The following is a 26002-nucleotide window of genomic DNA, read 5'->3' as shown; positions in this document are numbered from 1 at the left end:
TGATCATCTTTAAAATTTAATAAGTTCGAAGAACTAGATACTAAAATTATAAAAAAAATGATAAAGAGTCTTAAGGCCCCGAGCATAGTGCACAAGACGCTCAACGCATTAATGAAGCACTATAGTTCAAATCTCAATTACGATGCACTATGATTGGGTGAGGAATCGTTTGCATTTTCTGATTTATTTAATGGATAAATCAGAAAAAGTGTTGTCCATCTTCAAAATTAATTGGTTTATAAAGACTGGACAACTGAATTATCAAAATATATAAATAGTCTGCAATGTTATTATTTTGTAATTATATTTTTTAAAAATTAAATTAATTATATGTAATCAATTCGCACGTTGAGCTATTAAACTTTTACAATTTAGTGTATATAATTGAGCAGCAGACTAGCCTACGTAGCGCAAGCGTGCGCTTACGATAAGTAAATAATAATAATTTAAAAAAAAATAACGTCGCAATGCACACGGCATTGGCCCTTGCGAAAAGTCTACCACTCCTTTCTTTAAGCTTCCGTCGTATACAACTAAAATGAAGGTCAAAGATATTTGATGCCACTTCTGCTATTTTACAAACAGGAGGAGGTGAGAGCATTAGCAAGCATCGAGAATTGATAGACACGATGACCACCGTCCTCTCCTCCGCCTCTCTCGCCGTGCTGTCGTCCAATCCTCGTTTCCCGACGCCAAGCTCCTCGTCAACCAAACTGCAGATCTTCAGCCATCAGGATCACCTATCCTTCAGCTTCCCGCGCTTGATTGTTTCTCCTGCAGCTTCCACTATTCACCCCGTTAGAATTCCTCCTCCTTCTGCCATCGTCTCGACTGCTGTGACGGCCTCCATGAGCGCCGCTGGTCTGGTTTCATACATATCTCAGAATGAACATATAGTTTTGTTAATTTTATTCCTGATTTTGTTTAAATTTATCTGGGGAACAAAAAGAGGTAGATGAAGGAAAGATGAAGCAACTCATCTCTGCCATTACCGGACACCTTGCAAGTTTAGGAGATGGACTAGAAGACCTCAGCAGCTCCCCGCGGGATGCTCTGAAAATGGTGGATGTGATCGAGCGGCTCGGAATTCAAAGATTTTTCCAAGAACAAATCCACAGAATCATACGCTTGAGCTACTTGTATGTGCTGCCCTTTTGACTTTTGTGATCTGGATCCTTTCTATCTCCGCCTGTTTCTTCTAATTAAGCGAGGATCATTGATGAGGACAAAAACTGGCTTGTCACTGATGTTTTCAGGCGATGGCACGAGCAACTCGGGTTCCATGACGACCCCGATGCTACATTGTTGGGATTTCGCTTGCTCAGGCTCTTTGGCTACCATGTCACTGCAGGTGCTATGCTTCAATTTTGATTTTTCTTAACTCTTCATCACGATGCATGTGTCTTCTTAATATGAGGCTATTTCCTAATGAGAGAGATCAACAAGAGTCTTCTTGGAAAAAGATAGAAATAGTAAATGAATATCTTGCCATATTAATTTCATTGTGCATAGAGTTTGAGTACATACTTATCTACAAAATAGGTTGTCCTTCTACCGAGGATACAAAACCATCCTAATCTATTTTAGCATTGGTTGGTACTACTAGCATCATCATCAAGCTGGCATGTCACTACCATACACATACACTAGAGCAGCCTCTACCGAGCAACCTCTTTATTCTTGGGAAGCACATTCTTTGAACAACGACCAAAATACACTACTCCATAGACATTATGTTAGAAATGTGAATGACAAAAAAGTAGATGAAAGGAATAGACTCTATGAGATTTTAGTCCCGGTTAAATGATTAATTTATATTGTTGCACAAGTATGTATGTTGTGATCAAATAAGTGAGGAGAATTTCTCTCTCGTATGTGAGTGTGTAAGGGGTGTAAATTATAGGTCTTGGATTTACACTTAACCAAGTTGACTCATGTGTGAGTTCAAATATAACAGATGTATTAATGTGATTATTGCAAAATCCGTAACTATTTGGGTATAATGGCCAACTATTGATGGTCGACGATAACATATTGATCCGACCATTAAAGGTAATAAATGACTTTTACTCTATTAGTTAACACAGCCAAAGGGGAGGCACTCATATATATAAGGAGCCTAAATCTTGAGTAGAAAAATGAGCGAAAGTAATACTCTGTCCACCTATATTCCCTTCAAATTATTTTTCCTTTATTATGCATCTATTGCTCGGTAGACTATCAGTGATAGTCTTCAGGTACAATTTTTAGTTCGCCGTGACAATCAGTGTTTGGTGGAAATCGCGATTTGTAGTTGTATCTAGTAAAACAGATGACCCATGACAACTTTGAAACACTATTAAAGGAGGGATGAATCTGTTTTAAGGAATCTGCGTTGAAGACAAGCCTCGACACTTAGAAACCCACTTGGGAATACTTTCTCGAGCACTTGGACTCCAAGCTCGAGCACTTAGCACTCGGGTGATACTCAGTAGTCGGGCGACTTCTCTCCATTCGACATTCTACTCGGTAGTCGGGCGACTTCTCTCCCGACTCGACATTCCACTCGGGTGATAACAGAAGTCAGGCAAAGTTCTCTCTTGACTTGATCCAGTAGTCGGGCAACAGTTCACTCAGCTAACACAACGTTCAAGTTACTCAACACTTGGCAATTTGACCGACTTTACTATCAGCAACTTGGATCTCTACCGACTTGGGCAACAACACACAACATCTCTCTCGGCAAACATGAGGTCACCAGACCTCGCGGCACTAGGAGAGCAGCATCCCGCTCGGCCTTGGCTCCTCACTTGGATAACCAAGCAACGCAGAGCTTGGTAGCCTGAGATTATCAACTCAGGTTATCTCACAGATAAGTGAAGTTAATTTATAATTTAGATTATTCCCCTCAATCTTTGGCAACAAAATTGTCTAACAATCTTAAAACTGATTCAGTTATATTGAGATACCACAGAAAGTGTTGAGGTGCAACAGACTTGAAAGCCCTCTCCACCTCGATATGAAATGTTACAATTAACTATGGGAAAAAGTCAGAGAAGTTCACTGGGTTGAACTTTAAGCGGTGGCAGTAGAAGAACTTCTTCTACCTGACCGTGCTGAATTTGGTTCGGTTATTAACCAAGGAACCTCCTAAGTCGGTTGAGGATCCGACTGATGTCCAAACCATCAATGTAGTGGAGGCTAGTTTTGAATTTCTATGCCAAAACTACATCCTCAACTGCCTTGCTGACTCGTTGTACATTGTGTATAGAATGATGAGAATGACTAAGGAGTTGTGGGAGTCCCTAGACAAGAAGTATAAAACAGAGGATGTAGGGGCCAAGAAGTTCATTTGGGTCAATTCCTAGACTATAAGATGGTTGATTCCAAGACAGTGATTAGCCAAGTCTAGGAGCTTCAGGTGATCTTGCATGAAATTCACTCAGAAGGCATGATTCTGAGTGAAACCTTCCAAGTGGTTGCGATCATTGAGAAGTTACTTCCCGACTAGAAGGACTTCAAGAACTACTGGCCTGAAGCATAAACGGAAGGAGATGAACGTAGAAGAATTCATTATTAGACTTCGAATTGAGGAAGACAACAAGAGTTTAGAGAGAAAGATGTTCTTTCAGGCTACTGTAAAAGCCAATGTATCAAGCATGATCAAAGCTCAAAATTGAAAATTTTCAGGTCTTCCAAGATGGGACCCAAAGGAGGCGTAAGCAAAAAAGAAATTCTCTAGGAAGTGCTTCAACTATAACTGAATCGGTAATAAATCTTCGAAGTATAGAAATTTGAAGAAGAAGTAAGAGGGCAACCTAAATGAGGGACCAGAAATGGGTGACCTCTACGTCATGGTCTTCGAGCCGAACTTGGTGAGTTCAAACCTGTGGCAATGGTGAATTGATACCGATGCCACTAGACATGTGTGTTGCAATAAAGAGATGCTCCATAACTTAAAAAGAAATTAATAGGGACAAGTTGTTCATAGGAAATTTAGCAACCTTGTACATCATGGGCTAAGGAAAAGTGGTGATGAATATGATCTCAAACAAGGAGCTCACTCTGAATAATGTGTTGTATCTTTCGAAGATTTGGAAGAATCTAGTGTCTAGATCACTATTGAGCAAGCATGGCTTCCGCATTATTTTTAAGTCAAATAAAGTTGTTCTATCTAAAATGGAATATTTGTAGGAAAGGATTATATATGGATCTGATAGGCTGTTCAAGCTCAGTGTAATGGCTATTAGGCCTAAGGTTAATAAAATTGAAAATTCTTCCACTTATATATTTGAGTCTTCATATTTGTGGCATGGTAGACTAGGACATGTTAACTATGATGTGTTGCATAAATTAATTAACATGCAAAACATACCTACATTCAACTTTGATTTGAAATATAAGCGTGAGACTTGTGTTGAAGCAAAACTGACAAGGTCATCCTTTCAACAAGTTGAAAAAAGCAACGAGCCACTCGGCCTAATCCACACCAACGCGTACAACATTAAGGGTACACCGAAATGTGATGGAAATAAGTACTTCATCACTTTTGTTGATGATAACATAAAATAATATTTTGTGTATCTTCTCAAAAGTAAGGATGAAGCTATAAGAAATTTATTTTCTATGTGAATGAGGTTGAAAATCAACTTAATAAAAATATTAAGATGGTTTGAAATGATCGAGACAGTGATATGTATCATCATTTGCTAAGTTGTGTGCTGAACATGAGATTAGACATGAAACAACAGCTCCCTATATTCAGCAAAATGATGTTGAGTGAAAGAATCATACTCTAAAAGAGATGACGAATGTTCTTCTATTGAGCTCTGGACTACTAAAAATTATGTAGGGAGAAGTTGTATTAATAACTAATTACTTTTTGAATAAGATGCCCCAAAAGAAAATATATAAGAGTCCTTATGAAATAGAAGATAACCATCCTACAAATACTTACGAGTGTGGGGTTGTCTAACCAAAGTTTTAGTGCCTGATCTGAAAAGGATCAAGATATGATCAAAAATTATTGATTATATATTTATTGGATATGCACATAACAACAGTACATATAAGTTCCTTGTGTATGAATCTCAAATATCGGAGATACACAAGACTTCAATTATTGAATCGTGAAATACCTTATTTTTTGAATATGTGTTTCTTTATAAGACCCGGGAGGTATTGGGATCGGCCTGGTGCGTTGCGCATATTTACATGTTTATCAAACGTACGTAGCAGAATAAAATAATAATTAAAACTAATTATTACAACACTCGCAACACACATATGCAGAATACAACAGATACATGACATAACTAGAAATTTAAAATTTTTATAATAACGATTTAGTTTACATATACCTGACGTATGATGCTTAATGGGAATGACATCAATCAAGCAGCTCTGTCGAAGTTCCGTCTCTACCGGTGATTCACGCCAAGTTCTCGTCTGGACGGCTTTCTAAGCCACAAATCGTGTCACTGTTTACGGTACTAGCCGTTGAGCAGCAACAGTCGATACGAGAAAAAACTCTAATATTAGAAACACACAACAACACACGTTGCATTCATTTCTGAATCTTTCTAACTATCGTCGACAATCTTATTTCCAGTGTAGTTATGGTGGTCAACCTTTGACCGTCAATTTAGGATAAAAGCTGGAATCCTTTCTGACTAGGATGGATGATCTTCGAAAACTTCACAAGTTTCCGTGACAAACCCTGATAGCAATCCAACAACAACTCCAACAATGACCCCACTCTGATACCAGCTCCGGCAGTGGTAGCAGCTCCGGCAATGGCAGTAGCTCCAGTAGTGGCAGCAGCTCTGGCAATGGCAGTAGCTCTAGCAGTGGCAGTGGCAGCGCAGTCCAGCAGTAGCTCTGGTCCTCGGCGTGAGTAGGAGAAGTCGATCAGGAGAAGGCAACAAGAATCCTTCTCTGACGGGCGACCACTGGCGGAAGAACCTCAACCGAGAGGAGAAGTAGCTACTCCAACAATCGACAAACAACAGTGCCGAAACTAATCACGACAAAAGGGGAAGAGGTTGGCGGTGCTAGGGTTTTGACTCCGCCTCTCCCAGCAATCGGCGATGCGCTTTTAAGGAGGGATCACGCGATCGCGATTGGGATTCCTTGCCTTCTTCACGCCGCGGCCGATCGAAGGAGAAGGTTGCAATTTCCATCCTCTTCTACGTCCGTGGTGGCTGATCAAAGGAGAAGGGATCATATTTCTTTCCTATTTCGCATGCGGTGGTCGATCGGAGGATTCCTTTCCTCTTTAGCACGCGCGGCAGTCGATCAGAGGAGAAGAAATCGCGTGTGCGACAGCTAATCAAAAAAGAGGGATTAAATCGGGTTTAGGGTTTTCTTAGATCGAGTTTAGGGTCTTTTTCTTTAGACCGGGTACTGTAGCAATTGGTCCAATTTGGTTCATAACCAAATCGTTCAGTTTAGTAACCAAAACACCTTCGATCTGAACCAAGCCAGTTTTGTTCATTTCATTTTCATAAGACGAAGCCTATCATCGCTTCTAATCTGCCAAAATATTTTCCATCAGGAACCAAATCATTTTAGTTCACTTTGTCTTCATAAGATGAATTCTATCATCTTTGTCCTTTGTCCAATTCAACTAGACTTTATTTCTTTCTTTTTGAGAATCTAATTCTCAAATTCGTTCTAAGTCTTTTGGAGAATTTGTAGTGCGTGTGACCCAATAGGTTCTCGGTTATATTAGTCGTCCATAATTAATCATTAATTATGAAACAATTATGAGTGACACCTAATAGTTCATCATGATTCTCAATTGATCAAAAAAATAACAATGGATTCCAGAATCATTTTTGAACCCTTCAGCAGCTATAATGAAACGTGTCTCATTCCTTTTACCGTCTTATACCCATTTAATTCAAGACATAGTCTATTTGTGTCAGTCTCTACTAGGTTGACTACGTCACACCTAGCCCAAGCTTGCTTTCTTATCTTATGGATTCAAGTTACTCATACATGTATCCAAGAGTACCATATTATTGACATGTAATATTTTGACCAAAGACTTTCAGTAATAATCCTAACAAATGACCACAAGGTGTACATCTCTTTTACAAAAAGTGGTGAATTTTTTATGTGCTATTCACACACATTCAGGTACTTTGACTTATACCTAATCATCCCGAGTCTACACCTCCTTGGAGAAGTTTGCTTAAGATGTTAAAGTATAAGCCTCCATAACCAAGATGGCTTGAATACTACAAGTCAAAGGAAACTCGCACTTAAGCTGCACTGAGATCTTCATTGGCATATGCATAAAATTATATAAAGTCTCATGGCTGGTTACTCAAATGAACTAGTTACCTTTAACTAGCATCCATGTTTAACTCTCAACATCCAATATTTCCAGCTAACAAGAACAACTGCTTGCTAAACCAAGAAGTTTAAAACGTGTTAATCTCAACAGAATCAATGACGCCCATGCTCATCAATTCATCAACTAGGGATAATTTTAATACATTAATAATTGTACATATAGAGATGCTCACTAGTTGTGATCCAATCACAAATTCTCTCATGTTATAAATTATATTGCGGCCATTCAGTAAATAAGTTTAAGATCCAATCAAGCATGATAAATGTGCATTCAAATAGTAAATTTTTATTTATTCAATAAATAGTACAACCATAAGGGGATTGCCTTAGGACACCTTTCAAATATAACAGGAGGATGCTAGCTCCTTGAAACGGGTATATGAAACACAAGAAGAAAATGATGAGCTAGTTGAGATTGAGCTCAGACAGAGTAAAAGAGCTTAGGTGAAAAAAATCTTCGAAGTGGATTTTATCACTTTCATGTTGGAAGTGATCCCCAAAGATACTCAAAAGCAGTACGCCCTTCTGAGGGACCTCAATAGAAAGAGACAATTGCATATGAGATTGATTCTATCTTGCAAAATCATACTTGGGAACTTATGGATCTTCCTTAGGGAAGTAGACCACTATAGTGCAAGTGAATTTTCAAGAAAAAGATGAAATCAGATGACACAATTTATAAGTACAAGGCCAGATTAGTAATTAAAAGTTACCGACAATGAGAAAGCCTTGATTACTATTTCGGCTAAACATCGTGGATGGTCACGCTACGAGTCAACGAACGATCCTACGTGTGCGACCTCTTAGCGGAGCTCGAAGGAGAAGATGACGAGGACCTAAAATGCACTTCAACAGGAGGTTAGACTGATGCAAGGGAGTCCTGGTAGGGTATTCCAATGCTCAAGTTAGAATTGATTCTAGAGAAGGAAATTGCAGTCGGAAGAAGAAGAAGAAGAGTATCTGAGATATCGCAGAGAGCTCTTTATACCTGTTGAAGGGTTTATATACTCGCCTGAGAAGCATCTTTATGTCAACCCAAGGAGGGTCGACGGTCGGGTTTGAGGAGACTAGGTTTGACACTTATTGACATTAGATATAAACGTAAGACATCTGGGAGACCAAGTCTATCAACCTCGTAACTGCCCTACGGTGCAGTAGTTACTAATTATTCTTGCCTTTTGGCTTTATACACAAGTATGAGGGTATCTAGGGGATTAACTTGACAATCTTGTAACTGCCCTGACCCTTTTGCAGACACCGCACGCTTGAGTAGTTTCTGCGTAAGGCAGAAGGTGACGGCCGAGATGAGTCATGGAGAGACCAAGGGGGCCAAGGGACCACTGTACTGAGAGACTTGGAGAGGAGGAGCGGTTTAAGAATTGAGTTATTCAAGAGTCGAGCCACCAAGTAGTCGAGCTATTGAGTGGCCAAAGGACAGAGGGGCCAAGAGGACGAGAAGCCGAGTGGACGAGAGGTCAAGAAGCTGAGAGGCCGTGGCTGAGAGGTCGAAAAGGTGAGTGGCCGAGAGGTCGGGAAGCCGAGAGACCGAGAGGCCGAGAAGTTGAGAGGCAGAGTGGCCGAGAGGTCGAGAAGTCGAGAGGCCGAGTGGCTAAGAGGTCAGGAAGCTGGGAGGGCGGGAAGCCAAGAGGCCAAGAGACCGAGTAGCCGAGGGGACAAGTGGCCGAGGGGCCAAGTGGCTGAGAGGTCAGGAAGTCGAAAGGCCGAGTGACTGAGAGGTCGAGTGGTCGAAAGGTTGGGAAGCCGAGAGGCTGAGAGGCCGAGTGGCCGAGAGGTCGAGAAGTCGAGAGGTCGAGTGGTCGAGGGGTCGAGTCTCAAGGTGACGGTCTATTCTATGTTGACTATTGACTTTTGACTCGATATATCAGCTTACCCCTTAACTACAAGTGCTACATAGGAGCAGTAGGATTCCGCTACATCAATTATATTGATACGTATTTTGCAGTATCGAGAATAGCTTTTGTTAGAGTATTGTTGGTGATTGTCACTCTATGAAATCTGAAAATACATTAGATGGATGTAAAGACAACCTTACTAAATGGAGATTTAGAAGAGGAAATCTATATGGAGTAACCTGAAGGGTTTTTTTGTGTTAAGGCAGAAAAATAAGATTTGTAGATTGGTGAAGTTGTTATACGACTTGAAACAAGTATGAAAGTAATGACATGAGAAATTTGATAATGTCATGAAGAAAAGTGAATTTAAAATCAATGAATGTGATCAACGTGTCTACAGGAAAGACACAGATAATGACTATGTCATCTTGTACCTATATGTAGATAACATACTTATCATTGAGAGTAATGATAAGATAATCAAATCCACTGAAGATATACTGAACTCAATATTTGACATGAAAGACATGAGCCGAACTGATATGATTTTAGGAATTAAGATTCTTAAAACATCAGAATGACTTATTCTGAGTCAGTCCCATTATGTGAATAAGATTCTTGAGAAATTCACCAAGGATGATACTGCATTGCACGGACTTCGATAGATACGAGTCAACATCTATCAAAAAATTGAGGAGAGAGTATCTATCAGATAGAGTACTCCAAGGTGATTAAAAGTTTGATATACTTGATGAGTTGTATACATCCAAACTTAGCCATATAGTAAATACATTGAGTAGATACATGAGTAATCTCGGCGTTGAGCATTGGAAAGGGAGAATAAGAATACTGTGGTATTTAAGGTATACTTATGTTTATGGACTACATTATACGAGATATCCTATTGTGATCGAAGGATACAACGATTCAAGTTGGATATCTGACATGAAAAACTCTAAGTCTACGAGTGGATATGTATTCACTTTGAGAGGTACAACCATTTCATAGAAATCTTCTAAGCAAACCGTAATAACTAGATCCACGATGGAATCTGAGTTTGTAGCTCTTAACAAATATGGTGAAGAGGCCGAACGACTACGATAATTCTTAGAAGATATTTCTAGATGGACGAAATCTCTATCGATAATTTGCATACATTGCGATAATCAATCAGCAATTGGCTGGACACAGTCATCTATATAATGGTAAGTCTAGACATATATACATCGTAGACACAATACCATTAGACAACTACTCTCAATGCGAGTTATCACTATTGGCTATGTGAAGTCAAAGGATAACATAACAAATCTGTTAACCAAATGGTTAAATAGAAAGCTAGTTACAAGTTCATCGCGAGGGATAAGTTTGATGTCAATGCAAAATGTTGATACAAAGGAAACTCAACATATGCAGAATGGAGATCCTAAGAACAGGTTCAATGGGACAACATAACTGTATTAACTAAGTGGGGGAACTACCCAATGAAAGGATGGAGGCTAAGCATGTCGCTTTTAATGATCCAATGGAGTAATTTGGAATACTCTTGAGAGATCACCTACGTGAAAAAGAAGTGGGGTCATTTCGAAGAGAATTGGAGGTACAATTCTTAAAACTTCTCACAAAACAAAGCGTGTTCATGGTCAAGAACGAATACACCCATGAGAACTGAGTCGCATCAAGGAGAGCCTTGGGTGAGATATATCAATGTTTACACACATGGCAGAATAGTTCAAGGACATCGTGTCTACTGTCAACCAATAAACTAACATATCTTCACAAGAGAATGTTCAAAGGATAAATTTACTTGTCATATAGTTGACTCAACTGTTGAATGTTATCACATACCCTATTTCATTCATGTGGAGGATTGTTAGAATTGTAAATGGAAAAGGTGGATGGAAGGAATAGACTATTTTAGTCCCACATTGGCAGTTTTATGGCTAGATGGTTGGTTTATATCGTTACACAAACATGTATGTTATGAATAAATACATGGGGAGAGACTCTCTCTCACGCGTAGGTACGCAGGGGGTGTAAATTCAGGATCCAAATTGTATTGAACCAAGTTGATTCATGTGCGAACATGACTTGCACACGTCGAATGCTGAATCGGTTGGGATAAAATTTATCCAAGAGAATGAACCAACATTTTGCCTCCTCAATTATTCTTTTTCTTTTTGCTCAAATGTAATTTATCCTTTAGTTCAGTCTTAATTTAGAGTTCAGTTTTCATTTTTGTTTATTCTTAAACAATGAAATTTCAATAAAATAAAAAAGGAGTCTTTATGTCTCGTTACCGAGGACCTCGTTTCAAAAAAATACGTCGTCTGGGGACTTTACCAGGACTAACTAGTAAAAGACCTAGATCCGGAAGTGATCCTAAAAACCAATTGCGTTCTGGTAAAAGATCGCAATATCGTATTCGTCTAGAAGAAAAACAGAAATTGCGGTTTCATTATGGTTTGACAGAGCGACAATTACTTAAATATGTGCATATCGCTGGAAAAGCTAAAGGGTCAACAGGTCAGGTTTTACTACAATTACTCGAGATGCGTTTGGATAATATCCTTTTCCGATTGGGTATAGCTTCGACGATTCCAGGAGCCAGGCAATTAGTTAACCATAGACATATTTTAGTTAATGGTGGTATAGTGGATATACCAAGTTATCGTTGTAAACCGAGAGATATTATTACTACGAAGGATAAACAAAGATCGAAAGCTCTGATTAAAAATTATATTTCTTTATCCCCCCACGAGGAATTGCCAAAACATTTGACTTTTGACTCATTCCAATATAAAGGAGTAGTAAATCAAATAGTAGATAGTAAATGGATTGGTTTGAAAATAAATGAGTTGTTAGTCGTAGAATATTATTCCCGTCAGACTTGAACCTCACAAAAATAACAAAGAAAAATTCATAGAATTTTGTCTGTTTTCGCCGAAATAAAAATAAATAGATCTAAGGGCCTTGGTCCGAATTTTTATTATTCACCTATCACAAACGGACAAGCGGTAATATTTTTTGCTCTTTCTTTTTCCGATATTTGTATTTTACGTATCACAGTAATGTGATTAGGAATCGAGAATTTATATCAAATAAGGGTCCTCTTGTTGAGATGATGGTATTTGATTTGATTCAGTAACGTCGGTGAATTAAGATAAACGGAAAGAGAGGGATTCGAACCCTCGGTAAACAAAAGTCTACATAGCAGTTCCAATGCTACGCCTTGAACCACTCGGCCATCTCTCCTACATAATCTTATTATTGACCAGAAACCGAGTGAATAGTGAATAGCGAGTCATTCATATTATTGCAGTACAAGTGCGACTGATGAATAGTTCCATAGGAAAAATTCCTTTCAAATCAAATAAAATTTTTTATTTCTCAACAAAAATTTAGCTCATTAGCTATCCCATGGATCTAATACAAATTATTGAATCGTCCCGTGTATTTTTATATTTAAATTGTATGACATGGCATATGCATGTTATGCAAACAAAAAACAAAACGGATACTTACCTTAGTCTTATCCATTTTTTTATAGAAAAATTATTTCGTTTTGTTTTTTGTTTCTTCTTTGGATCATAACCAAATAAAAACTTCTCGAATTATCAGAATCCGCAGTACAATCCTTGGTTATTCAACTTAGATGAAATATTTATAGTTCCGTTCATTGTTATACTACGAAATTCGAATGAAATCGAATCTGATTTCAATATTTCATATCTCTCCTTGTCCAATCCAAACAAAAGGTCCACATCTTTTTTTAGAATTAGTCTGTTTTTATTTTATGTTATTTCGTACCGTACAATTCCTTTAGTTTGCGGGATCATTTTCCCCTTACCCTAAGGGTAATGAAAAGAATTATAGAATGGATTGTTAATTATGCCAAGATCTCAGATAAATGCAAATTTTATTGATAAGACCTCTTCAATTGTGGCCAATATCTTATTACGAATAATTCCGACAACTTCCGGAGAAAAAAAGGCATTTACCTATTACAGAGATGGTGCGATTTGATTCTTTTTTTTTTTAGGTCCAGTATTACGAGAAAGAAAAGAGACATGGTTCGAGATAGAAAAAACCAAATTATTAAAATAAACCCACGCTTGGTGAAGGTGAAGTTTGTAGATAGAACAATTCCTTCTGTCGTGTATCCTCGATTGATGCAGCCTCGGATGCTTCAATTGTTGATTTTAGTATTTAGCGAAAGGTTACACCTATGGGTTCCGTATTGCGAGTCAATCCTACTCCACTAGTACCAATAGGCAGCATAGGGGAAGAAGCACTACACCTAGGAATCAACAACATGAAAACTTTGTTATAAATTACCCTTTTCCTTATCGGTATCGGGGCTAACAAGAATGGTTGGGACAACAAACATCCATCTCGTTCGTACTTTGGGTATCCGTATAACCATCAAAGATCGTTGAAGTGACTAATTCCTGGAAATAGGGGGCGTTGAGGACAAAGAAATTGTTGGAGTTACCATTTCCATCTAGTACTAATACAGTTGGTGTTAATAAACAACCTCTTGCAGGAAGGCTGGCTAGAGATTTCTTGTAAAAATACTAGCTCCTTTCAGTTCATAATGAGAATAGTCAAATTTGAATTTCATGGATTATTTCCCTTAGTACTATGCGCAGAAAGAAGGGAGGAGCCATATGAAATGAAAATCTCACGTACGGTTCTGGAACGGAGATTCTTTGAATAGAATGAACGACCGTAACGGATGTTGGCTCAATCCGAAGGAAATTATGCGGAAGCTTTACAAAATTATTATGAAGCTACGCGACCAGAAATTGATCCCTATGATCGAAGTTATATACTCTATAACATAGGACTTATACACACAAGCAACGGAGAGCATACAAGGGCTTTGGAATATTATTTCCGGGCACTGGAACGAAACCCATTCTTACCACAAGCTTTTAATAATATGGCCGTGATCTGTCATTACGTGCGACTATCTCTACTATAGAAAGAAGGAAAAAAGATCCAATTAACTAGTAAATACTAGAATGAAATAGGTTTTCTACATATGCGTCGTCTAAAGCAACGGTTTTTATCAGCTGTAGCAAGTAAAGAGACTTCACGAGAACCAAAATTAAGAAGAAATAGATAAAACCTATATACTCCATGGATAAAGGATTGAATTGATAGAGAAAGCACCGTAAAGATCAATTAGCAAACTATTTGGTCGATAGAGTTAAGAACTGCTTTACTTACTTATCCCGTGATACAGGATAAAAGTTAGGAATCAAATTATGTAATAGAGTTGATCCACTAAGGTATTGAGCAGCGGTGTAGCATCAGATCCCAAAGATCGTAAGTTCTTTTTTCTTATATTATATTAGGATATTAGGGAGGAAAGTCTTTTTCAAAAATTCTATATCTATATTATATAAATTGCATATATGCAATCGAGATAGTTACCTTTCAGAGAATTCTAACACTATATTTTAACACTATTATATATAGGATATAGGGTCGATCCATACTTCATTCCTCTGAAGGTGGGAGAAAAGATAAAGCTTTTTATTGATCAAAAAATTAGAGTTTTAAACTTATGTAATTAACTTCTTCTGGCTAACCCAACAAAAATGGGATACTTTTATGACAATATGACAAATCTAATTCAATTAACATAAGGTAGATTAAGACGGGGCGCAAGCAAAAAGAATCGATTGTCGAGCCGTATGAGGTAGGAAACTCTCAAGTACGGTTCGAAGGGAAGGAGCTACCTATTCCGACCGGGGAGAACAGGCCATTCTACAAGGTGATTCTGAAATTGCAGAGGCTTGGTCCGATCAAGCTGCTGAGTATTGGAAACAAGCTATAGCGCTTAGTCCGGGTAATTATATTGAAGCACAAAATTGGTTGAAGATCACGAGGCGTTTTGAATAAGACCACTCCCTTTTTTAATTCATTAAAATTAGTTGTTGGATCCATCAATCAAATAAAATAGATCGTGTTCCCATGAAAAGATCCAATCAAGAGTTTCATTATATCCTTTCTTTCTAAAATCATTGTATGGTATCTCATAGGGATAAAACGGTATAGAATAAAACTAATAAAGCTAGTAAAAGAAAGATACAAGATACGGTGGAATGACTAAATATGGATAAGATATAGCAATGGATCTTATTAATCCTAATGAATGATCTTGTGATTTCTAGTAAAGGAATAGAATATTTCATAGAAGTAGATTCATATGGGTACTTATACATTCAGATATAAGTATACTAGGTTTAGGTTGCAAAAAAAATTGTTTTTTCGTTTCGCCGGGAAAGTACTTTCCAAGGAAAATAGGCCCCTTGGGCACCTAATCGTTATGTCATAATAGATCCGAACACTTGCCTCGGATTGACTTCAATATCATAATTGCTCTAGTGAATAACTAAATAGATGGATGGGAGATAGGAAAAAAAGGATTAATCATAAAAAAAAAATAGCTATCTTTCGGAGGTTCACTAAAAACTTGATGATTGGCGGGTCTCTTTGTATGTGTTGTCCGGAAAGAGGAGGACTTAATGATTATTCGTTCGCCGGAACCAGAAGTTAAAATTGTTGTAGATAGGGATCCTATAAAAACCTCTTTCGAGGAATGGGCCAGACCCGGCCATTTCTCAAGAACAATAGCTAAAGGCCCCGATACTACCACTTGGATCTGGAACCTACATGCTGATGCTCACGATTTCGATAGTCATACCAGTGATTTGGAGGAGATCTCTCGAAAAGTATTTAGTGCTCATTTCGGTCAACTCTCCATTATCTTTCTTTGGTTGAGTGGGATGTACTTCCATGGCGCCCGTTTTTCAAATTATGAAGCATGGCTAAGTGATCCTACTCACATTGCACCCAGTGCTCAGGTAGTTTGGCCAATAGTGGGTCAAGAAATATTGAATGGTGATGTGGGTGGGGGTTTCCGAGGAATACAAATAACCTCCGGTTTTTTTCAGATTTGGCGAGCATCTGGAATAACTAATGAATTACAACTTTATTGTACCGCCATTGGGGCATTGGTCTTTGCATCGTTAATGCTTTTTGCCGGTTGGTTCCATTATCATAAAGCCGCCCCAAAATTGGCTTGGTTCCAAGATGTGGAATCCATGTTAAATCACCACCTAGCGGGGTTATTAGGACTTGGGTCTCTTTCTTGGGCGGGACACCAAATCCATGTATCTTTACCGATTAACCAATTTCTCGACGCTGGAGTTGATCCTAAAGAAATACCACTTCCTCATGAATTTATCTTAAATCGGAACCTTTTGGCTCAACTTTATCCTAGTTTTGCCGAGGGAGCAACCCCCTTTTTCACCTTGAATTGGTCAAAATACGCAGAATTTCTGACTTTTCGTGGAGGATTAGACCCAATAACAGGTGGTCTATGGCTAACCGATATTGCACACCATCATTTAGCTATTGCTATTCTTTTCCTGATCGCAGGTCATATGTATAGAACTAACTGGGGCATTGGTCATGGCCTTAAAGACATTTTAGAGGCTCATAAAGGTCCATTTACCGGGCAGGGCCATAAGGGACTCTATGAAATCCTAACAACATCGTGGCATGCTCAATTATCTCTTAACCTCGCTATGTTAGGTTCTTTAACCATTGTTGTAGCTCACCATATGTATTCCATGCCTCCCTATCCATACCTAGCTATTGACTATGGTACACAACTTTCGTTGTTCACCCATCACATGTGGATCGGTGGGTTTCTTATAGTTGGTGCTGCTGCACATGCAGCAATTTTTATGGTAAGAGATTACGATCCAACTACTCGATACAACGATCTATTAGATCGTGTCCTTAGACACCGCGATGCAATCATATCACATCTTAACTGGGTATGTATATTTTTAGGTTTTCACAGTTTTGGCTTGTATATTCATAATGATACCATGAGTGCTTTAGGGCGTCCCCAAGATATGTTTTCAGATACCGCTATACAATTACAACCCATCCTTGCTCAATGGGTACAAAACACCCATGCTTTAGCACCTGGCATAACAGCTCCTGGTGCAACAGCAAGTACCAGCTTAACTTGGGGAGGTGGTGAGTTGGTAGCAGTAGGCGGCAAAGTTGCTTTGTTACCTATTCCATTAGGAACCGCAGACTTTTTAGTCCATCATATTCATGCATTTACGATCCACGTAACTGTATTGATACTACTGAAGGGTGTTCTATTTGCTCGCAGTTCCCGTTTGATCCCTGATAAAGCAAATCTTGGTTTTCGTTTCCCTTGTGATGGACCTGGAAGAGGGGGGACATGTCAAGTATCCGCCTGGGATCATGTCTTCTTAGGTCTATTCTGGATGTACAATTCCATTTCGGTAGTTATTTTCCATTTCAGTTGGAAAATGCAGTCGGATGTTTGGGGTACTATAAGTGATCAAGGAGTAGTAACTCATATTACAGGAGGAAACTTTGCGCAGAGTTCCATTACTATTAATGGGTGGCTCCGAGATTTCTTATGGGCACAGGCATCTCAGGTAATTCAGTCTTATGGTTCTTCATTATCTGCATATGGTCTTTTTTTCTTGGGTGCTCATTTTGTATGGGCTTTCAGTTTAATGTTTCTATTCAGCGGCCGTGGTTATTGGCAAGAACTCATTGAATCCATCGTTTGGGCTCATAACAAATTAAAAGTTGCTCCTGCTACTCAGCCTAGAGCCTTGAGCATTGTACAAGGACGTGCTGTAGGAGTAACCCATTACCTTCTGGGTGGAATTGCCACAACATGGGCATTCTTCTTAGCAAGAATTATTGCAGTAGGATAATGGCTAGGAGGATTTGAAAGGCATTATGGCATTAAGATTTCCGAGGTTTAGCCAAGGCTTAGCTCAGGACCCCACTACTCGTCGTATTTGGTTTGGTATTGCTACCGCACATGACTTCGAGAGTCATGATGATATTACTGAGGAACGTCTTTATCAGAATATTTTTGCTTCTCACTTTGGTCAGTTAGCAATAATTTTTCTGTGGACGTCCGGAAATCTCTTTCATGTAGCTTGGCAAGGAAATTTTGAGTCATGGATACAAGACCCTTTACATGTAAGACCCATTGCTCATGCAATTTGGGATCCTCATTTTGGTCAACCGGCTGTGGAAGCTTTTACTCGAGGAGGTGCTACCGGTCCAGTGAATATCGCTTATTCCGGTGTTTATCAGTGGTGGTATACAATCGGATTACGCACTAATGAAGATCTTTATACTGGAGCTCTTTTTCTATTATTTCTTTCTGCTATATCCTTAATAGCGGGTTGGTTACACCTACAACCGAAATGGAAACCAAGTGTTTCGTGGTTCAAAAATGCAGAATCTCGTCTAAATCATCATTTGTCAGGACTTTTTGGAGTAAGTTCTTTGGCTTGGACAGGACATTTAGTTCATGTAGCTATTCCCGGATCCAGGGGACAGTACGTTAGATGGAATAATTTTTTAGACGTATTACCCCATCCTCAAGGGTTGGGACCACTTTTTACGGGTCAGTGGAATCTTTATGCCCAAAACCCTGATTCGAGTAGCCATTTATTTAGTACTTCCCAAGGAGCGGGAACTGCCATTCTAACCCTTCTCGGTGGATTCCATCCACAAACACAAAGTTTATGGCTGACCGATATTGCTCATCATCATTTAGCTATCGCAATTCTTTTCCTGATCGCAGGCCATATGTATAGAACCAACTTCGGGATTGGGCACAGTATCAAAGATCTTTTAGAAGCACATATTCCTCCAGGGGGTCGATTAGGGCGCGGACATAAAGGTCTTTATGACACAATCAATAATTCGCTTCATTTTCAATTAGGTCTTGCTTTAGCCTCCTTAGGGGTTATTACTTCCTTAGTAGCTCAACACATGTACTCTTTACCTGCTTATGCATTCATAGCACAAGACTTTACTACTCAAGCTGCGTTATATACTCATCACCAATACATTGCAGGGTTTATCATGACAGGAGCTTTTGCTCATGGAGCTATATTCTTCATTAGAGATTACAATCCGGAACAGAATGAGGATAATGTATTGGCAAGAATGTTAGACCATAAAGAAGCTATCATATCTCATTTAAGTTGGGCCAGCCTCTTTCTTGGGTTCCATACCTTGGGCCTTTATGTTCATAATGATGTCATGCTCGCTTTTGGTACTCCGGAAAAACAAATCTTGATCGAACCCATATTTGCCCAATGGATACAATCCGCTCATGGTAAGACTTCATATGGGTTCGATGTACTCTTATCTTCAACGAATGGCCCAGCATTCAACGCAGGCCGAAGCATATGGTTACCGGGCTGGTTGAATGCAGTTAATGAGAATAGTAATTCACTCTTCTTAACAATAGGTCCTGGGGACTTCTTGGTTCATCATGCTATTGCTCTAGGTTTGCATACAACTACATTGATTTTAGTAAAAGGTGCTTTAGATGCACGTGGTTCCAAGTTAATGCCAGATAAAAAGGATTTTGGTTATAGTTTTCCTTGTGACGGGCCAGGGCGCGGCGGTACTTGTGATATTTCTGCTTGGGACGCATTTTATTTGGCAGTTTTCTGGATGTTAAATACCATTGGATGGGTTACTTTTTATTGGCATTGGAAACACATCACATTATGGCAGGGTAACGTTTCACAATTTAATGAATCTTCTACCTATTTGATGGGGTGGTTAAGAGATTATCTATGGTTAAACTCTTCACAACTTATCAATGGATATAACCCTTTTGGTATGAATAGTTTATCCGTATGGGCTTGGATGTTCTTATTTGGACATCTTGTTTGGGCTACTGGATTTATGTTCTTAATTTCTTGGCGTGGATATTGGCAGGAATTGATTGAAACTTTAGCATGGGCTCATGAACGCACACCTTTGGCTAATTTGATTCGATGGAGAGATAAGCCAGTGGCTCTTTCCATTGTGCAAGCAAGATTGGTCGGATTAGCCCACTTTTCCGTAGGTTATATATTTACTTATGCAGCTTTCTTGATTGCCTCTACATCAGGAAAATTTGGTTAATTTAGTTATTTATTGTTTTTTTATGTACTGTATCAGCAACAATCTCATTTGTTTCGATGGATAGGGAGGATGAGGATCCACCTTCTTATATTTTTACATCTAGGATCCGAACTCTATCATAAATAATAATAGGAACTGAACATTATATTATGGCAAGAAAAAGTTTGATTCAGAGGGAGAAGAAAAGGCAGAAATTGGAACAGAAATATCATTTGATTCGTCGATCCTCAAAAAAAAAAATAAGCAAAATTTCATCATTGAGTGAAAAATGGGAAATTCATGTAAAATTGCAATCCCCACCACGTAATAGCGCACCTACACGTCTCCATCGGCGTTGTTTTTTGACTGGAAGACCTAGAGCTAACCATCGAGACTTTGGGATATCCGGACACATACTTCGGGAAATGTTTCATACATGTTTATTACCGGGCGCAATAAGATCAAGTTGGTAAGGAGAAAAATATCCTTTCCTGTTTGTATAAATTTCTATGATTTATGATTGTGGAATACACCTCTTTACCATTCTGTACAAATGGAGTATGCTATTTGTTTAATGATCCAGTAGAGTAATTTGGAATACTCTTGAGAGATCACCTATGTGAGAAAGAAGTGGGGTTGTTTCGAAGAGAATTGGAGGCACAATTCTTAGAACTATTCACAAAATAAAGTGTGTTCATTGTTAAGAACGAATACACCCATGATAACTGAGTCACATCAAGGAGAGCCTTGGGTGAGATATATCAATGTTTACACACATGGTAGAACAGTTCAAGGACATCATGTCTACTGTCAGCCAATAAACTAACATATCTTCACAAGGGAAGGTTCAAAGGATAAACTTACTTGTCATATACCTCAACTGTTGAATGCTATCACATACCCTATTTTCATTTATATGAGGGATTGTTAGAAATATGAATGGAAAAGGTGGATGGAAGGAGTAGACTCCATGGGATTTTAGTTTACATTGGGAGTTTTATGGCTAGATGGTTGGTTTATATTGTTGCACAAGTATGTATGTTGTGAACAAATACATGGGAAGAGACTCTCTCTCACAAGTGGGTACGCAAGTGGTGTAAATTCAGGATCCAAATTGCATTGAACCAAGTTGACTCATGTGCGAGCATGACCTACACACATCGAATGCTGAATCGGTTGGGACAAAATTTATCCAAGAGAACTGACCAACATTTTACCACCTAAATTATTCTTTTTCTTTTTGTTCAAATGTATCAGATGCATTAATTTGATTAATGCAAAATCCATAACAACCCGGTATAACGACCACTATTGATGATCTATGACAACATTTTGATCCGAGCATTAAAGGCAATAAATGACCTTTACTCGATCTTTTAATGCAGCCAAAGGGGAGGCACTCCTATATAAGGAGGCTAAATCTTGAGCAGAAAAATGAGCGAAAGCAATACTCTGTCCACCTGTGTTTCCTTCAAATTATTTTTCCTCTATCGTGCATCTATTGCTCGACATACTATCAGTGATAGTCTTCGGATACTATTCTCAATTCACCGCGACTAACAGTGCTTGATAGATATCACGGTTTACCATTGTATCTTGGAAATAAACAACCCACGACAATCTCGAAGCACTGCCGGAGGTGGGGTGAATCTGTTTTAAGGAATCTACGTTGAATGCAGGCCTCGACACTCGGATACCCACTCAGGAATACTTTCTCGAGCACTTGGACACTCGAGCGATACTCGACAGTTGGACGACTTCTCTCCCGACTCAACATTCTATTAGGTAGTCGGGTGACTTTTCTCCCGACTCGGCATTCCACTCCGGCTATAACAAAAGTTGGGCAAAGTTCTCTCCCGACTTAACTCAGTGGTCAAGCAACAGTCCACTCAGTTGACTAAGCATTCGGGCAACTCAACACTCGGCAACTCGATCAACTCTGCTGTCAACAACTTGGGTCTCTACCAACTCAAGCAATGACACACAAGCATCCCTCTCGGGAAGCATCAGGTCACCAAATCTCACGACACTCAGAGAGCGACATCCCACTTGGATTCGGCCACTCACTTGGATAACCAAGCAGCGTGGAGTTTGGCATCCTGAGATTATTAACTCAGATCATCTCACAGATAAGTCTGAAATTAATTTGTAATTCAGATTATTTCCCTCGATCTCCGACAACAAAATTGTCTAACACATTATTTATCCAAAACAAAGAGCATTGATGATTTTTGCTGCAAATTCTTTAAACACTTTTGTAACATTTTGAAACAATAAGCTTGATTCCTTGAATAATGGATGAGCTTGAGGATACACAAATAGATAGATCAGTGGAAAGAAAGTATCTAAAATGTGTTGTTTGAACTTAATCCCTTATTCTTCTGTTGCTCCTCTTACCGTTGTCCGCTATTGATTACTTGAAAAGGCAAAGTAATTAAGAACAGCTGAAAGATGTTCTACATGCTAAATCTCAAAGGAGTCGGATGCAATCCAAAATAAGAATCTGAATTAGAGATGTAGGACTAGTTCTCTTTGATAAAAAAATAAGGCCAAGATATACTTCAAGATAATAGGTAGAGTTATTGGTTATGATAACTCAATTATTTGGTTTTATTGAACCACAAAAAAGGATGTGTGACTCCTTTGTTCACCCCTGGAGTATAATTGAGTTGGTTACTATGGGACAGACTTGTTACAGTGACAAGGGTCGAATCTCGACGAAGCCGAGGTAACCCTTCTAGTGATCAATTATAGTTTCTCAATTTACCTCCTCACAGATGATCGTGAAATCCACCACTGAGATAGCGCATTCCATGCTACAATGAATCCTTTGTTCAACTCAGTAATTTAATTTCTTCCAAACTCATGGCTTACGTACACCACAGGGATCCTTGACACGTTGAAAGGTCAATTTGGAGATCCCTCCACATTCAAGGTCGACACCCCTGCCAAAGTTTCAAGCATGATCCATTTGTTCAAATGCTCTCAGGTGGGCTTCCCCAGTGAATCGACCATCATGGAACAAGTGAAGGAGTTCGCCAGTTTTCAACTCCGTAAAGTATTTCTAGAAGGAGATCAGTCGCTCCTTAAAGCCAACAATCTGGACATGGAGGTACCATCTGCTTCCACTTATTTCTGTTTACTTTCTTGTTTTGTTGTGTTTACAAAGTGCAACTCGGAAATGTCGAAGATAAAATTTGCTTTGGAATACCCGAGGAGATATTTGCTTCCGAGACTGGAGTCGAGAATCGTTATTAACCAGCTATGGCCTGGCTCTGGATGTCTAAATAAGTGCTTGCAACTTGCTAAGATCGACTTAGGGATGCTCCAAAAGCTACATCAACAGGAGATCACGTCGCTCGAGCAGTGAGTACTAAAGTTCCGAAATTGCTAGCACTTAGCTGCATTGCGAGACATAAAAAACAATGCAATCTGTTTTGTCGTTAACTTGATGTGCGTAGATGGTGGAAGGAGCAAGAATGCAGTAAGACAATACCCTTCCGAGGAGGAATTCTGAAGAGCCATTTCTTGGCGTGCACTTCCATTTATGAACCAGAATATTCTGCCTATCGTGTAGCATTTACCAAGTCCTCTGCCTTCATCGTCACAATCGACGACCTAATGGATCTTCCAGGCGTGGATCCTCTTGACATACTCAAGTTCAACGAAGCTGTTCAAAAGTACTCACATTCCTTAGCTTGTATATTTTATGTTAACTTAATCCGAATTCAATCTCCCTAATTTGTGTTTGACATTTAATAGTTGGGATCCTACTGGTTGTGACGACGTACCCAAGTTTAAAGCAATACTTTCGAGTTTCCTAGCCACAGTGGAAGACATGGGCGCCGAAGCAAGCAGAACTCAAGGCCGGGACGTCCTTCCCTATTATAAGAGGGCGGTAAGCACCTTGTTAAGATTTTGCAAGACTTGCATGCGTACTGATTAATCCTCGATCAACTATATAGTGGCAAGAACTCATCGACGGGTACACAGAGAACGCCCGGTGGCGATCGGAGAGCCGCATTCCTAGCATAGAGGAGTACCTCAAGGCATCGTTGCCCAGCATCAGCTCCACCGCCATCGCGCTGAGCTCGCTGCTGATGCTGCCGGAGCCCATCTCCGACGAGGCGCTGCGACTGATCGGCCCGGGCTCGCGCTTCATGCACCTCACCGACCTCGTCTGCCGCCTCGCGAACGACCTTGGCACCTTCGAGTTCGAGGCCAGAAATGGGGAGATTGCCTCGGCGGTGAGCTGCTACATGAAGGAGCAGGGGTGCGGGCAGGAGGAGGCCCTGGATGCGGTAGAGGGCATCATTCGGTCCTGCTGGTGCGAGCTGGAGTGGGAGTTGTTCAGGTCCATTAGGGTGCTGCCGGAGTGCTACAGGCGCGGGATGATAAGCATCACCAGGAACTCTGCGTTCGTGTACAAGAGAGGGGACTCCTACTCCCTGGCGGATGACAAGGAGTACGCGTCGCTCCTCAGGGATTATCTCCTTGAGTCTATTCACTGAGTGGCGGATTGAGAAAGAGTAGACATATTCGTGAAGAATGGAAATTGTGAAGCTTGGATGTTCCTCAAAGAAGTTTGTCCAAGCATACATGTTCTTCTCCAAGTATAAGGAAAGTAAGAATGCATGTTTCTGAACTCCAGAATCTCATGAAGTATATGCTCTAAATACATTAATAGATGATTTTTGTCGATGTTAAACATGGCAAGTTATAGATTTTTTATTATGATTGTTCTTCTGTAGTTAGATATATGAACAAACTTGGGTTGAAGATGTGGAAGAGTAATAATGTTGGCGAAGAAGTAGAGTGACTTCACAATTATTCGGAGGTTATTCCACACCAAACCAAACATATGCCTATACTAATGATATATTATGATAGTCAAGCTGAGAACTCAAGCTCCTTTGTCAATGATGGGCCTCAACGTATACATCAAAAACACAACACTTTATTTTTGGTGGAATCATCACCATTGATTATGCAAAATAAAGATTCCTATGGATTTGCTTATGAAGGCGTACCTCAAGTATATTGTCTATCAAGATAAGTGAGGCCAAAATCTACTAATTGAGAATCATGTAGAGAGAAGGGGGGCAATGAAGAGCAAATGTTGAGGTGGGAAGGGGTGTTGCCCGCCGGTGGTCATGTAGTCAGAGGAAGATACATATTTTGTCAAGAATATGACTCGGAGGTCCTAGGATTTATCCATAATAACAAATCCTTTTGACTCAGGGTTGAATAGTTTTTTGTGCAAGATAAGGAATTGAGTTCCTAGGCTTGGCTTTGGCTCATGGTTTTTTAGGGATGCAACAGTGGCAGATAAGGTATCAAGCGCAAGGGAGCCGCGGGAGGTTTCTATCGAGAGATGGATCCTAGTTTTAACTTGTAGAGGATTGTTGGGAGTTGCTCTAGTGTGTTTTTTTTTTGTTAAGGTGGTGAAATGATGTGTAGTCAATGGTCCATCTTGGTTTGGTCTTGGTCAAACTCCTCACATCGGCATAACTGCTCTAGTGGTCGTTCATCCTAATCAAGATGTTTGCACTGCTTGCATTGAAGTCACCTAGCTTCATCTTATCTAAATGGTGTATCTATTACAAGTGTATCTAAATGGTGTATCTATTACAAGTGTAGGAAGTGCCAAATCAAAATCCAAAATTCCTAAATAGAACTGAATTTGTTCATTCCATTTAGAAAAATTAAGCCCATTGAACTTCGTAATAGATAAAGCTTGTGAATGATGAACAATAGGTGTTGATGCTGCAAATTTGTTCGCCATATAAAGTATTTTCCTTCGGGTT

At 39.4% G+C, this 26002-nt stretch overlaps 1 protein-coding gene and 1 non-coding gene across 2 annotated transcripts; one reads left to right on the top strand and one right to left on the bottom strand.

Moving 5' to 3' along the window:
- Positions 1-557: 557 nt before the first annotated feature.
- LOC141817150 (bifunctional levopimaradiene synthase, chloroplastic-like) lies at positions 558-24934 on the top strand. The gene is made up of 8 exons (XM_074704822.1): positions 558-861; positions 950-1139; positions 1257-1351; positions 23081-23307; positions 23386-23561; positions 23657-23875; positions 23958-24093; positions 24161-24934. The coding sequence occupies exons 1-8, from the start codon at positions 630-632 to the stop codon at positions 24704-24706; spliced, it is 1821 nt and encodes a 606-aa protein (XP_074560923.1). The 5' UTR covers positions 558-629; the 3' UTR covers positions 24707-24934.
- TRNAS-GGA (transfer RNA serine (anticodon GGA)) lies at positions 12363-12449 on the bottom strand. Its single transcript has one exon. It is a non-coding gene; the product is annotated as a tRNA-Ser (tRNA).
- Positions 24935-26002: the final 1068 nt, after the last annotated feature.

The sequence above is a fragment of the Curcuma longa genome, chromosome 2 (genome assembly GCF_044706935.1).
Source record: "Curcuma longa cultivar G26 ecotype Majalengka, Jawa Barat chromosome 2, ITB_CL_G26_1.1, whole genome shotgun sequence".
Taxonomy (NCBI): Eukaryota; Viridiplantae; Streptophyta; class Magnoliopsida; order Zingiberales; family Zingiberaceae; genus Curcuma; species Curcuma longa.
The sequence above is the reverse complement of the archived record's forward strand: the minus strand, read 5'-3'. Positions and strand labels throughout refer to the sequence as shown.